Source organism: Echeneis naucrates, chromosome 8, assembly GCF_900963305.1.
Source record: "Echeneis naucrates chromosome 8, fEcheNa1.1, whole genome shotgun sequence".
NCBI classification, from domain to species: domain Eukaryota; kingdom Metazoa; phylum Chordata; class Actinopteri; order Carangiformes; family Echeneidae; genus Echeneis; species Echeneis naucrates.
The window spans coordinates 6,640,970-6,656,786 of NC_042518.1; the positions used below are offsets into that span (position 1 = coordinate 6,640,970).

General features: G+C 41.2%; 1 protein-coding gene across 2 annotated transcripts in view; it reads right to left on the minus strand.

Moving 5' to 3' along the window:
• Positions 1-47: 47 nt before the first annotated feature.
• Positions 48-15,817, minus strand: part of pitpnc1a (phosphatidylinositol transfer protein cytoplasmic 1a) — a 29,753-nt gene continuing 13,983 nt past the window's right edge. Inside the window, exons 1-9 of one of the 2 annotated variants that reach the window (XM_029508770.1) lie at positions 13,449-13,558; positions 13,154-13,302; positions 9,853-9,941; positions 8,966-8,973; positions 5,725-5,796; positions 4,231-4,326; positions 2,821-2,976; positions 2,199-2,262; positions 48-1,322 (exon numbers count right to left, since the gene is read on the minus strand). In XM_029508770.1, the coding sequence (XP_029364630.1) occupies positions 1,012-1,322; positions 2,199-2,262; positions 2,821-2,976; positions 4,231-4,326; positions 5,725-5,796; positions 8,966-8,973; positions 9,853-9,941; positions 13,154-13,281 (924 nt within the window). In that variant the 5' untranslated portion in view covers positions 13,282-13,302; positions 13,449-13,558 and the 3' untranslated portion in view covers positions 48-1,011. Of the gene's footprint in view, positions 1,323-2,198; positions 2,263-2,820; positions 2,977-4,230; positions 4,327-5,724; positions 5,797-8,965; positions 8,974-9,852; positions 9,942-13,153; positions 13,303-13,448; positions 13,559-15,817 lie in introns of those variants that run through there. The other variant, XM_029508769.1, reaches the window with a different exon arrangement.

The window sequence follows — 15,817 nt, forward strand, 5'->3', positions numbered from 1 at the left end:
CGCAACAGCATTTAATTAAATACACTTTACTGAATCCAAACCCCGTCGACAGTGTGACAAAAATGAATGCAGCTGATACGAATAAAGCAGCAAAACTCAACAAACCACATAAGCAAAAACTGAGATGAAACACGATATAAGCTATGAGGGAGCGATAACAAAACATTTAATTCACAAATATTGAAAAGCTGCTTCTTTATTCAAACTCATGCAGTTACATAAGTCATTTAGAGACACAAACCAACTAGTGACAGAACTCACTATAGTAAATAAACACTCTTAGGACTGGAAGATAGTCAACATCAATGTATATGATATTCTTTTTGAAGCTCAGACATGTTGCTGGTTATTTCATGTTCATACTGTGTATATACAAGAAATGCACAACTACTTTAGACTTGACTGTGAAAACCATAATACTGAACTGATACAGAGGCCAAAAATAATCTGTCTCCACCATGTGGCTATGTTAAACCACAAGTTCCAGTAATCAATGTCAGAGACTGTGATCTTTTAAGGTAGAGTGGAATCAAAATGAATTATTTACATTTATGTGCAATGACTAGTCTCTGTATTTCTTATCAAAACCCTTTCGGTTGAAACAAGGTGATGTTGCATGATTAAATATTTTAAGGAATGTATGCTTTACTCAATCTGTCTAATCAGACGGGATACCATCCGATACATGAGCTGACTGTCTGTTTTCTGAGGAGAGAAGAAACCTCCAGCTGCTTTAGTTAGACTATCAAAGGGACACACTCTACCTTTAGACCTCAAAGGGCTTTTTTGCTGCGATGATCAGACTGCCTGTCGGTACCTGTTAAGGTAGCCTGAGAGCTTTTGGCTTTGCTGTAACACCGACAAGTCTGCTGAGGGGGCGGCTGGGGTCACCACAACCGTGAAAAGTTGCCTTCACTTCAGCTGGTTGAGGGGGTCTTGTGGGATGTGCTGGGCAGGCATCCTCCGCTGATCCACAGGTTTAGGGTGTTCGCAGGAGGCACCGCCCCGCTCTCATTCTGGCTGCGGACTGGAGTTCCAGGAGAAAAAGCTGGGCAGCTTGAAGATTGAATCTCTGCGGCCCGGATCCGGCAGGGTCAAGGTCTCTGGAGCCGACTTCTTTCGAGGTCGTTCCTTTGGCACTGACAAGAACTCAGGTGCCTCAGTTGAGAGGGGGGTGGATGGGGCGCTATTAGGGCCGCTGCGGGAACTGGATGGCAGGGGGGTGTCTGAGATGGAGATAGTGGGGGGGAAGGAGCCAATCTTTAGGTTGGTGGCTTCCTGCGTGGTGCGCTCGTACTCCCTTACCTCCTCCATGGTCATGTCTGTTGGGATGGGTTAGGTTAGTGTTACAAGGCAGGACATACAAGAGAGAAAAGGATAACAGTTTGGTTTGTGAGGCCAAAAAATGGAAAGGCACTGAAACGCCTCAAGATCATTCTGATTTTAAGACTGAGTTTTTTTTTTTTTGTTTGGTTTTTTTTTTTTAAGTCCAATGAAAAGGAAAAGCTGTTGTGTTGTTAGGATTACCACATGAATATAATTCTGATCTTTACAATGTTTACAGAAACCAGCTAGCAGTTAGCTGAAATAAATGAACAAAATATCTGAAATACAAAAGCATTTGATTATGGCTAAAAAAAAAAAAAAATGTCCTTAAAATTGATAAATGAATGCTTGTGGACAAGCAGTTGAAATGGTCAACTTGAACATTTAAAACTGTTGGCTGAATTGATGGATAAAGTTTGAACCATCAAGCTTCTGCTTCTCCAAGTAGGAGCAGGGAAAAAACCAAACTTGACCAAACTCAACATCAACATTTGTTTCTATTTCAACCATGAAAACGTGTTGGGATTTGGAAACACCACTGGTAGTGTTGTTTTAGTTGAGGGTATGGTAACAAAGAGCTGCTGTTTAGGCTGAGAGATGTTTTTGACATTGGCCACCTGAAATATTTATGCTCAATTGCTTGGATAATGCTCAGTCTCCGATCTGGTTTGGACTACTCTCACAACTCTGTTGAAACCAATATGAGCCAATGAGTGGGTTCACACTGAGCAGCTCAAACTCATTACCCAGCACAGAGATGATCGTAGTCTTTAATGTAGTTATAGTAGTGCATGTGTGATTACAACAGTATTGGAGAAACCCAATAGTCAACTAGATACCCACTCATATAGGCCTCACTTATAGGCACTTACCAATCCACTCATCCACCCAGGCAAAGGCCTGCCTGTGTCCTAAAAGCAGGACATCTCGAATCACCTGAGCAGAATTAGAGGCAATGAGGCAGAGAGGGAGAGAGGAGCAGGAGAGGAGTTAAAGAAAATGGGGTGCATATTAGAAATGGTTAAGGCTCAAGGCTAAAAATAGATTTATAACATGTATAAGTTCTAAATGTTTCTTCTCATCCCTTGAGGAATGTGATTAATTTGAGTCACTCCTACTGTTACCATGTGAGTAATGACCCCCCCCCCCCCCCCCCCCCCCGCGTGTGTGTGTGCACGCCTCGGGCAAGGAGAGGACACGGACAGTCACCAAATCTAGGGACTGATGCTTGAAAGGCCTCGGCAAAATTGCTTTAGAAACTAGGAGGTATGAAGTATACATTTGGCAGCCAAGGTGAAAAAGAGGAGGTGGGGGCCGGTCTGTAAAATGAACAGGGCAGGTGTAGGAGGCTGACTTGGTTTATGATCATCAGAACAGAAAATGATGCGCCTCTGGCACTGACACCGATTGACGTGGGTTAAAAAGGTTAGTAAAGCAAGGAAAGGACATTTCTGACTTAAAAAAAAAAACAAGGGATCCCTTTTGTATCCTGACCTTATGTACAAACTGCTCCACACGGGTTTGCAGACCCCAGACCTCAAACTTGACGGTAACAAGTTTGTAGGAGCACATGATGGGCTCCTGTGTGTTGATCCATCCTTCCTGGAGGCAGCCTCGGTTCGTCTTCTTTGATGTAAAATAGCGCAGGTCCTAGAAGGCCAGAGATTTACATCCATAAATTCTTCATCAGAAAGACCTCATGCGTTTTTTTTTTTTGTTTTGTTTTGGTTTTTTTTGTTTTTTTTTTAATAAGCTTTGCATGACCAATAAATCAAAGTCTCTTGAACCAACACTTTCCTGTTTTTATCCCTCAGACACACGCACAAATAATTTCCCCCATCTGCCCATTGCACAGGATCACCTACATTCATTACCAGCTTCACAGAAACTACAGCCAGGCAATAAAGTGGGAGTAACACAAACTTTACATGCATTAATCACTGTTTCCTGTCGATTAACTATGCTGTTGAGATCATTTGTCTTAGGTTCATGTGCTTGGCAGCTTGTACTCAATTCAGTCTGTGTGATCGTTTGACCTCAATGTAGTAGACCCAGTTTTTTTTTCTTGTTTTTAATTATTCACTGGAATTAATGCTTTTTGAACATTTTAACTAATGGAGCTAGTGATCTTCGACTTTTCGAGGAATTTATTCCTTTTCGTGTTGGCATGTGTTACTTTCTTGTGATTCAGGAGAGCCTTCTTTGTTTCATTTCTCTTGGGTCTGTGAAAGGCTTCCTTATTTGTTACTTACTTGACATCTTTTATTAAAGTTTGGAAAGTGGGGAGATGCCCAGCACTTAAAACAAAAATGTGCATCTTGTTGGCCCAACAGATTGACACTGATCTCTGAGCGTTGAGTCTGACAGCTCAAAACCGATCAAATGATGTTTACATCAGCCACGTGACATCCACTTTTGGCTCTCGAAGCCATTTAGATGCTATTCTTAGTTCTGAGTGGAGACCAAACAACCCAGTGGGAGGTGTGTGTGTGTGTGTGTGTGTGTGTGTGTGTCTGTCTGTGTGTGTGTTTCACAAAACACCACCGGTGTCGTGATCTTTCTTCGATTATTAATATTTAAGCATTTTATGACCATCACACTGGTGAATGCACCCACAAACACACGGACGCACGCACGCACACAAATGTCAACACCTAAGCTAATGCCAATTACCTCCCTCACAAACAAACATTACATCCCCCCTTCTATCACTCAAGTGTGGGGGGGGGGCAGATGGCCAGCTGGTGGCACTGTTGGGGAGAGATAACACACCTTTGTGTTTATCTACACATAAATGACAGCAGACTCTCCACCTTCTCATTCATGTGTGCATAGATCTGTTCACTCAGCACACATGCATACAAATGTGAACGGTGTTGAGGTCAGTGACCTGTCCAGCCCCACCTCTGACTTCTTGTAGTGGCGCTCTGGGATCTCATCATAGCCGATGTCCACGAAGCACACCTCTGTTTCCTCATCTCTGGGCTCACTGCCAAATATCTGAGGAAGATGGGAGTAGTTTGGTGTGAGACGAGGACTTGTAAATCAATAATGTACTTCAAGGGTTGACAGATGCTGTAGGATGATGTGTTGTTATTTCCCCCTGTCACTTGATGATGCAGCAGAGAGAAAAGCTCAAAAACTGAAGCCGATAAGACTCACTTGACTCTGAAGGGTGAAAGAAAATCATGACTCATAATACAACGGAAACCAGAGGTTCAAAGACGTTATGGCGTCTGACAGCGGTGGCACATAGATGACATGATGAGCAGCTACCTTTTTATTTCAGTTTCATCCTCAACACAACACCAAACGAACTGTGAGGATGAATGTGCCTCAAACAACCTGTCACGCTGTGGTCAGTGATTTCTTCTCATGTGACTCACACAGGAACAGAAAAGCAGTGGCATCCAACTCTCTGCTCCTGTTAGAACATGTCATGTGTCACAGAGAGTGATGTATTTACTGTATGAAATGTTAAACAGGAGTAGAGTTTGGGCAATAAGATGTCATTAAAAGAGATGAGGGAGAAGATGAAAGGAAGAAAACGAATAGCTGTAGAAATGCACTTCAGTTCAGTCGTGGAATCACGATCCATCTGTGAGTGTATCTGCAGCTCCCCTCAGCCACCACTACGAGGAGCTGCAGCTCTTTGTCCTCAGCTGCCTCATGGCTCCAGGCTGAGTTGCATAACCATCAGATTTGCCCCTGCTGCTGATCAGTGTTGAGTGGTACTGAAGGAGAGAGGTGGAGAACAAGCAAAGGGCCACTAACAGTGATGAAAACTCAACAAAAACCAGGACTACCATGTCATGTTCATGTTGCTTTGTTATGTTCAAATCCCCTTTTGCCATGCCTGTTATTATAATTAATGATCTAGTATGTGCCTGTGCTGATTTTTGAAAATAATGAAAAGCTTTTGTGCCATTAATATGAACTGAACCGAAAGTCAGTCTGACTTTTAACTGTTAATGGATACTTAATCACAGAACCAGGACGGGTGGTTAAATGTTTGATCCTGTTGTGGTTATTGCCATTGATTTTTTTTTTTTTTTTAACTTTCCATAATGACCTCCTGTGTAGTGAAATTAAAGTTTTGATGGAAAGATCAGAAGTTTCAGGTTTGTAAGAAAGAAAAAGGTAATTTTTTTTATCAAGGCCCACTCATGACAAGAATGTATAGTAATAATGTCAAAGTCTACAGAAATAACTTCATCAGTTCTGATTTTAAGGCTTTGAAGCTACAAGATTGCTTAGAATATAACAGGGAAAGCGATGAAGCAGTAAAAGAGACTTAAAGGTCTGGACAGGAGACTTGCAACCACACAGTGAGCTTTTCTTTCTTTCCAGGGACACAAAACACACAATCCCAACCACACAACATTTAGCTGTACTCACATTATCATTGTTCCCTTTGTTGTTCTCGTATTTAGTCTCTATATGGATGGAAAACTTGGGCAGGAAGGAGCACTGGAAGAGATGAGGCAGTAAGAAATTGATATGGAGTGATACATAATTTCATTGCTTGACATTAGTTTAGACCAGATCACATCACTCAGGTAGATTTCTCTTAACTGATCCATCGGTGATGTGAGACGAACTGAGTCTCGACTTCTGTGTCTCATCATCCAAACAGTTATTATTCTGTCATTGTGTTTATTTACATGCCTCTTTTCTTCACAAGCAGCACTACAAATGGTCCTGGCCATGTTGACAGCCATTAATTATCTCTTAAACGCAGCAGTTTGACGATAGTAAAGTTAAGCACTCCCAGTTTTTGGGACCTGTTGGCGCACAAGTCTTTCTATCTCTGTTTGTGTGTTTGTGCTGGTGTGTGTGTGTGTGTGTGTGTGTGTGTGTGTGTGTGTTTATGTTAAGCACAGTAGAAAAGAGACAACACAACAACTAAATTTTCCCTTTCAGCAAAGGAAAATGAGCCATACATTTTGATGCTGGGAGCTCATTCTGAATAAATGTGTATGTGTGTGTAAGAAAGGGCAGCTTGTAACTGTACTTACTGTACAGTAAGTCAGTGCTGCTCATGGCCTCCAGAGTCTTAGGGAACAATGAAAGTGTGTGTGTACATTAGATTTGAAGTATTGAATGAGATACTGTCATCCTCAGAAGACTGACTGAGCTTTTCTTTTCTTCATCGTAGTTCTTATCATCCAGGAATCTCCCGTGTTGCTTTTGATACAGATGCCACTAATTAAAAAATGTGATGATGAGTCCACAGTCACGCCAGATATGGCAGGTTGTATTTGGACACAGTGCTGCTGCTTTGAGTTAAATGCTATCATTGACCTGCTAACATGCTGATGATTATCAGGTATTATGCTTACTTTGCTATGTTTGGAGTGTCAGCATGCTAATATGAGCGCAAAAAAGCACAAAACACAACAGATGCTGATTTGATAGTTGTGCAAGGTCAAAACTTAGATTATTGTCAAAGTGATTGCAATTCAATTCATCCTGATGGAGAAATGAGCATGTGAACCAAATGCCCTGGCAAATATTAGTTAATGTGCAAGAGATGGAGGGGCAACCTCAGAACATGGCCCAGTTTGTTGCTCTCTCTCTCTCGCTCTGACTGTCAAAGATTTTTATTTACGCCTGAACCCCCCCACCCCCCATTTACACGCAGCACAGTTTTATGAGATTACATACTATGTCTGCTTGATATGCAAAAATTGTCATATTGCAATTATTTTGGCCATATTGTGTTTGCAATATGCAAAGTTATTACGCAATGCTGTTGAAATTATTGTTTTTGTATTTAATTTTCCCAAAAAGAAATGTTTATGATAATGCTATTTTTATTATTGATTTATTTATTTATTTTTTTTATTGGGCCTTTTAACAAACAAACAAGGTCTTTCCAAGTCTGGAGAATAGGATTTGTAGGCATATCTGCAGCTCCACAACAGTTATGCCACTAACAAAGTTGTAATGCAGTTCACCTTCATCAAAAGAATTGCTGCTTTCAGACACTGGGCTTGGCCATATTATGATTTTCATTATTTTTTTGATTAACTCTTCAGCATTGTGATAGTGGCTGATTTGAGTCGCTTTGCCAGCAGTCTCATTCTCAGCAGCACATATTCTATTGGCTGTTAAGTCAGAGTAAGTTACTTCTTCACTTTCACATGAACTGCCGTGACTTTCCTCAAACATCCAGATGTTCCATACATCTGTGCAGCCTCAGGGGAAAGGATCACTCTTACTTGCCTATGTTAGGTGTGCTTCATTGATGTTTCCTTGCTGCCTTAGACATAAGGTGGACAGGCTATGTCCCTGATGTCCCAGAGCTAATCATTAGTGCTTTTCTCAGCGACAGTCAATGAAACCAGTTACACCACTGAGAGCCGCGGGATTGGTTAATGTCTTCACTGGGAAATTTCTTTGATTAGTAGATATTGACAGGTGAATTGGTGCAGCAGGCATTGAGGAGTTGAACCAAACTGTAATGGTGAGGAAAGTTGTATGCCTGTAAGCAAATCATTAACAAGACAATTGACTTTAATTTTGTTTCAGATAGGGCTGACATATATAAATGTCTCTATCAGACAATTAAAAATGGATCACTTGTTTGGTCTAAAAACATAATAAACTAGTGAAAAATTGTGTAACTATTTAGCAAGTTAATATCTTGTTGTTTCGTTTGGCATTTTAATCACCTTAACAATAAGTCAAAGTAGTTGCTGTTTGTTTGTTGTTGTGTTTTTTTGTTTGTTTGTTTTTTTCTCTTTTTCAGTCAAATAAAATTGACTAATTGATGCAGCCCTCATTTCAGAAGCAAAGAGAGCATTTATCAACAGTTGTGTGTAGGTTTTGCTTGCATTTTCTTTTTGCAGAAACCATAGTGTTAGTCTTCTTCCATAATTATGTACATCACAAAATAAGTAAAATAAAATAGAAAGGAAAAACAACAACAGCAAATGACCAAATCCAAGTGAAGATTAAGTTTCAGTTTCCATCAGTAATATAAAACATTTTCTGCCCCCTTACCCTCACTTGAACCATCGCGGCTGCATACCCGACCCGGTCTAAATCTAATTATAACTGTCACACTTAAACCACATCTTAACAGGAAACAGCTTTTTAAGCTTGTGTGTTCCAGCAGTTTGGTTCCTATACAACTCTCTTATTCGACATGCATAATGGGCTTTGAATTCTATTCGTACAATGTTTTATTTATATAAATTCTGTTTTTGCGATGTAGTTGTGCCTGAAACATCGCAATGTCTGTGTAACTGCAGGGATAATTATTTCTCTAAAGGAGGTGTGAATCAAGGAAGCTTTAAATGACGCAGATTACACAATTACACAGACAGGCCCCTGATTAGATTTAGTCCCAAGGTCCTCCATTTCATAGGATTTCTGCTATTACAGGATTTATGACAGAAGGTGTTTGAACCCACAATGGAAATGTTCTATCATTGTGTTATATATGACTGTACCTATGATAAAATGAGGCCGTTTTTTCTGGGGACCCTCAGGAAATTTCTCAAGGATATGCTGATATAGTGAATTTAATTTTGTGCCTAGTCTCGATGTCAACTATACCCTTCAACAAACTGATTTACATTTCAGCTGATAGTTTTTGTGTGTGGGTGTAGACAAATTTAAAACTACTTACTGTGTACTCTGACCATATTCCCAGCAGAGACGTTGTCAGTAGAACAGACAGAAGTGTGACGGCGCAGGCAATGAGAGAAGAACAAAGTACACAGGAAAGACAAAATGTGAGGATGATTAGAAAAAAAATGGTTCAAAGTGGATGAAGTACCACTAAGCATCAGCAGTGGCACCTCAGTCCCACATTAGAGGAGTCCAATTTATTATAACAGTAACATCATTGTGATGCTGATCCATCTTTAGGCATGTTGGCTTATACTCTGGATATTCAATCACAGGACATGTTCCATACCATGAATGATCGTGTTTCCTGAATGTGCAACAGTAACATGACATTGTAATAGGGTCTTAAAAAGTTCGTGAAAACAGGTGCAGTCATATTTTATGCAACATATCACATAAACCTATGACACTAAGATTGGTGTTGTAAAACATGAGTAATATCATAAAACATACAACAATGTAGTTTATGTGTGCTGCTGTGCCCATGGCGACATGCTGTGAATTAAAGAGCCCCTTTGGAATAAGGGAGCAGTAAAGTAGGGATGCAAATTTGAAAAGGTCAAAACATTCATCTTGCTGATAAACCTGCATGTATGCTCTCACCCCATCACTTCCAGCATCCCTCCTGACTGCTGTCCCTGCCCCCCACCTCTACCCCATTCTTCACATGGAGGATTGCATGACAAAATATTGCTTCCGTATTCATTTGCCCTCACAGTAATCCTACATAATGGCTGCCTGCAGGTGAACTGAGTTCACAGTTTGTAGAGTCCAGCAAAAAAAAAAAAAAAAATGGAACTGTGTCTGTTGGTCTTGTAGAAAGTGAAAGTGTGCTTTGATAACACATCAAAGATAAAAGAAAGGGATGTATAATAGAAGCATTACCTGTTACAGTGTACGGGTAATAGTTCCAAGCCTTCTCCGTGACGTAGAATATTTTCGGCACAACTGCTCTGGCCCAACTGGGCAGCTTGCTGAAACACACAGAGGAGTAGCTCGATTAGGGAACTACGGCAGAAGAAGAAATTAAAAAGGAAGAAGAGCAAGAGGACTAAAGGGACAAATGTGCTTGTGTGTCATACAGACAGTAGTCCTCCATTTTCCTCCTTGGACCTAACACACAGAATTGGCTGCAATAAGCTTCCACCTGTTTGGAGCGACTAGGGAGGCTATACAATGGCAGCCATGGTGGCTGGTGGGGAAGGTGATTACACTGATTAGTCTGTAAGTTCAAGTAGAGTCTCATCAGTAGCAGTGTTAACTACAGAGAACTGGATTTTACTGAGCAAGAATTGATTCTTAATTATGACATTTGTAGCCAAGGACCACATTGGGTGTCCAATTAAAATTCTAAAATGATTAGTTAAAACAGGGAAAAGTGTAAAGACCGACTTGACTTCCAAGCCACAGATTTGGGAAAAATATGAAAAGAAGAACTTCTTCCTAAAACACTGATACTTTTATACAGAGCTGGAAATCTTGAATGGCAAAAGTTGCTCTGAGAAAAAGTGAGCACGGACTGTCTGAAAATTGAGTCCTATCTGAAGTACTGCAGCCCAAATCAGATCTGGTCCAGCTTTCTACTGTGTGAATATCAGCCAATCAAGCCAGGCAGCCATAACCAGACACAGAGCCATCATTAAACGGTGGCCAATTTCACTTTCTGGATAGTCTACTTTTAAACCACTGATTCCCACAACACTACCCTCTTCCCTCCTTGTTCTGTGTTAAGAAGTGTTAAGTCAGTGGAACATGAAATAGCTCCCCTTGGCCTCTCTCAAATGGCCTGTCAAACATCCAGGGAAGCATCCAGACACAGCGGAATGGTCACATGTCAAAACACACACACACACACACACACACACACACACACACACACCGACAGACTTTTAGATGGTAACAGGTGGCTTGTGGGTGGAGACAAGCAGTCGTGATGTCCGACAGTGACCGCTCAAATTATCCACTACACTGACCTCATCTCCTGCTGCCCACACCCGCAGCCACACTCAGACATCCATGCCAGCAATCACACACGTGCGTGTGCGCACGCACGCACACATGCACGCACGCACACTACAACAGCTCTCTCTTCTGAGTTTGTCAATGACACTTCACATTTCCCAAAGGCCCACTTACTTGTCACTTCCGACCACAAAAGCTCATCATCTCTGCCACTCACTTTGGCTCTCTGTGTAACTCTCCTCATTTCTGTCTCACTGTTTTCAGGGAATGAGCGGCCCAGTTGTTTGTGTCATGGCTGATTTCTCAATCCATTCATTTTTATAACAAAAAAAGAACACTGTTCAGGTTAAATGCAAACAGATTAAAGGAGGGGAAGTAATTTTTAAATAACCATAGAGGTCATAACAGAAAATATCTGCCTCCCTCTTATGTCTCTTGGGCTGCTTTCCTTTGAAGCACTGCATGAAATGCAATCCTGTCTTCTAGTGTTGTGATAGAACTAACTTGATTTCCAGATTATGTAATGAATGTTGTCCTGGAAACAACTCGGGGAACTTAATGGCTGAATTGTTGGATTCATTATGTGTGAGACTAAACTGTTTGTTCACTGCGGTCTTGCCTAAACGCCCATATGTCTGACTTTGGTTCACTTGTCCATGACAGCAAGTGCTTGAGCAAGACACTAAACCAGTATACATCAACGCTTGCAGCTGACCTCATGTCCTGATTTCTGTATGGAAATCAATAGTTTCAAATTACATTACTTCGATAGGAGTTGACTATATTGATGGATCTGTGCCCTCGCTAGCTGTTGGATGTGTGGATTTATTGGACTTATTCGGCTGAGCTATGAAAGGCCAACCATATGTGTCTTTCCACAGGCTAATTGATTTATTGCTGTAGAAGTATTATGGAATGAGTAAAAAGGCACAGAAAAAGCATGGCCAGGAGAAAGAGAACCAGTGAAACATCTGAGATGAGTATGATTATGTAAATTTCATATGATGTTTATACACAGGGCACTCAGTAAATAACTGTTTAGCCATAATATTAACTGTTATTATGCCACAGAGGTATTAAATACGTTAACAAGGTAGACACACCTTGTTAACAAATGGTCAGCGAGTGTATCAAATGTAATTTCCCTGACATTAACTTGCAGGCTACTCTTTAGCATCCATGTTCCCTTTCCTTTTGAGGCCCCACATTGGCAGAGAGGCCGGTAGAAACCAGGGAGAGAGAGAGGAATGACCTGCAGCAGAGACCTCAGGCTGGAACTGAACCAGAGACTTTGCAATAAAATGATATGAACGCTAACTACTCCTGCCCCCACATTGGTACTTACAACTACAAGTATCCATGTTAAGTATGCTTAGAATGAAAGTGTAAAATGTAAAAAAAAAAAAAAAAAAAAAAAAGGGGGGGGGGGTAAAATGTGGGTGTTTTCATTTTCTTCAGTTCATATATTCTCTTTGTCTACATCTCATCTTTGGCATTAATTTCAGATTAAAAAAACAAAAGGGTGCTGTACAAGACCTTCATTCCGATTCATCACTTTTTTCATTGAAAAGTCCATGATATTTTGTACAAATGCTGCATAAAATGTTTCATGCGTATGGTGAGGGGCCTCATTTCCAGAAAATTCACAAATGAGTGAGCAGGCCATAATTCAAACTTCACACAGTTCCGAATTTAATTGTAATCTACATAACAGAAAATCAAATACTCAATTTCATGCTTATCAAGTTTAATACAGGGCAGGGCCAGCTCTGAGCCTGAAAACAAGTAAGGAGAGAAATAGACAAAGAACCCCTAACAGCATTTTCCCTCACTCATTCGGAAACACAGCAACAATGCTTAGTATAGCTCCCAAAGCCTTATGAGTTTTGCCTATTATAATAATGACATAATGGCATAATTATAATATTATCTTGTAGGTGTCACAGCCTGAACATGGGACTATTAATAATAACACAGACAATTTAACCAGACAGTTGGCATATGTTGAGATGATGACACCAAGGTCTCCTCCAAGGATCAGTGGCGGATACGCATATCGCCTTTTCTTTATCAAATTTATTGGCAGCAGCCAGATGTAACAGAATCCCAATGTCTCAGGTGACGTTAAATGAAACAGAGAAAAATATTATATCAATGGAATATGTCTTCAGCAGGGCCTTTCTGTGGCTGTGGTGGGTTTATGTGGTTGAAGAGAGACACTCACTTGTTGACGTAGATTCGTTTCTCAGTGAACTGGCCGGCTCCGTGTTGGGGGTCCTCGTACGGCTCATTCTGGACCACCTCCACGCCCTCTCCACGTTCGCTCTGTTCATGACTGTGTTTACTGATCATATACAGTTGGCCAATCTGGTACTGAAAAAAGAGACAGGACAAACAAAGAAGCCTGATATCAGATGGTTTTCTCTTTAATTGAATCTAATGAAGCGAACAGAGCAGAAGGAAGAGGTCATCCTGACCATATTAACATTATTATCACAACAAAAAGTCCTAAAAGGTACCCGTCAGTTCTGCTGTGGCTGCTTTAAAGGGAAATAAGAAATCCCTGCTCCTGATTTCAGTATATGGTCACGACAGCTGGGGTGAGGTGCCACAGGGATGCTGGGGATTAGTAGCTTTTGACAACAAAGTGACTAAAGCCTCACATCAGGTTGGGACCAAGCAGCCCAACACTGTTAGAAACTGTAGCCAGTAAGGTGAACTTATCCCATGGCCCCATGTGACAGAGCAGTCAAACCAACACCCACAGCCTTTCAATCATCACTGGCTGGCCCACTTGGCCTAATGACGGCGTCATTTTTGGTCGCCTGCCTTGACAGACTGGACCACGGCGTCACACGGCAACTATTTTCCATACGTTTGGAAAACAACAAGCAATGGATTGTGACTGCTCCAGGACAGAGATTTCCATTTGCTTGTACACCTATTTCCAGGCTGTGGAAATTGATACCCGCCCCCATGCACACACACACACACACACACACACACACACACACACAAACGCACAGATCCAACCAAGGACAGCTAAGTAAAGAGTATGGGGGGGGGACTGCTTAGGATGTTGACTTCAGCCACAAAAAGCAAGAAAAGGAGAGAGGAGCGACGTGTGGTTGAAAAAAGCTGGCTCGGTGTGTACCAGTAAACAAGCTCAGGTTGTAAATTATAATTATATGACATTGCCAGATCATTCCATCTGCTGTTACAAAGTATTCCCAGCTGGAATGTTGATGGTGTTTTTCTGGCTGAACAGCTGTTGAAGTCTCCACAGCTTTTCTGTTGCAGACCAGAAGTAATAGTGGAGGAACTGTGATAAGTCACGGAGACACACGTTGAAGGTTAGAAGACGATCAAAAAAGTCTGATTCTAATTTCTTAAATTTGTTAGTTGGATTAGGATGTTTTTTTTTTTTTATTCATTTAGTTATTTTTCATGATTAAATAAAACATCACATCCTGCTTTAGGATGTCATACTCCATTTATTGAATTGTTGCCAGGTTATTTATGAAGTTGTTGAACCAGCAAAATAATCATTTGAATAATCTATAATCCGCAACCCAGAAACGGATAAGCGGTTGAAGATGAATGAATGAATGAATAATCTAAAATGCCAATAATCAGCTATCTATTCAGACCCAAATCCCATTAAAGTTCCTGAACAAATAGACACGTAAAGCAGTGAATCGCTTCATAATTTGCGCATAAAATAGCGTGTTATCTGTCCCATTCAGTCTTGCCATTGATATGTGTCTTGTATTATCTGATCACAAATCTATCATTTCACACCTGGCATTAAAATGTGTCTCCACAAAGAAAGGATGCCAAAAGGGGCGGAGAGTGTTCACTGTGCACAGCTCCACAATGAACAAGGTTTTAGTTTCTTGAAACAATAAAATATTCCCTGTTCTGTATGAAACGGGGCTGGCAGACAATGTCAGTTGAGCACCTGGTCCAATAGTGTGGCCAAGAGGGCATTTGCATTCGAACTCCGACACCACCTATGCATGTCACCTGAGTGATTGCATCGCCAATGCATCTTCAGCACGTTCACACTTGAGCTTCTGAGCTGTCGGCTTGCTTCACCTGCGATGAATGTTAATGCCAGGTCTGAACAGGGCCATGATCTATTAGCCTTTAGTAACTACAGCGGCAGATAATTCTCTCAGCAGCTCACCGCAGCGAAAAAGACAGTGAACATTGGATTTGCATATATCAACTGAGATGATTGCTTGTTTTGCTCTGTGTCTACTGGATGTGTAAATAAGCCTCTGGGGAACGGTCTTGGAAAATACTGCTAACGCATACCAAAAACCTAAGCGGTATAAATAGCATTGACAGGAACCACCACAGACGGCAGCATTTGCTGACCCAATTAATATGACAAATCTTTGTGAGATGGCTGTTTAAATAGACAAAAGTATTTGTGTTTCTTTCTCGTTATTTAACCCTAACCCTGGTAATTCACTCCAGCAGTGCAGTGTACTAGGCGTGTACTGTAAATTACATTTGGCAAGAGAGATGGAGAAGGGGGAGTTCATGATAGCCAGACAGGTAAAACAGAGAGGACCTCGGAGATCAACATTACGCACCATTTCCCCCTGTTTCTCAGCCCATTCAGGCATCAGGAATATTGTGTAGATGTATAAGCCATTGTGCTCTCCTCCGTGCCCTCCCCTGTATTCAGCTCCTCTCTGCTGTCTACCTGAGAGCTGTGCATCATGAATGAGCAGCTGTTTTCATTGTTGTCTTTAGAAATCTCTCTCCAATGACCAGAAGGGGAAAAAAGGCCCTTACTCAGGCCAGAGTGGCTATGAATTATGTCTTATTGGATTTCTGTTTTAAGACAGTAAGGCCATTGGGCAAGCTTATTGCT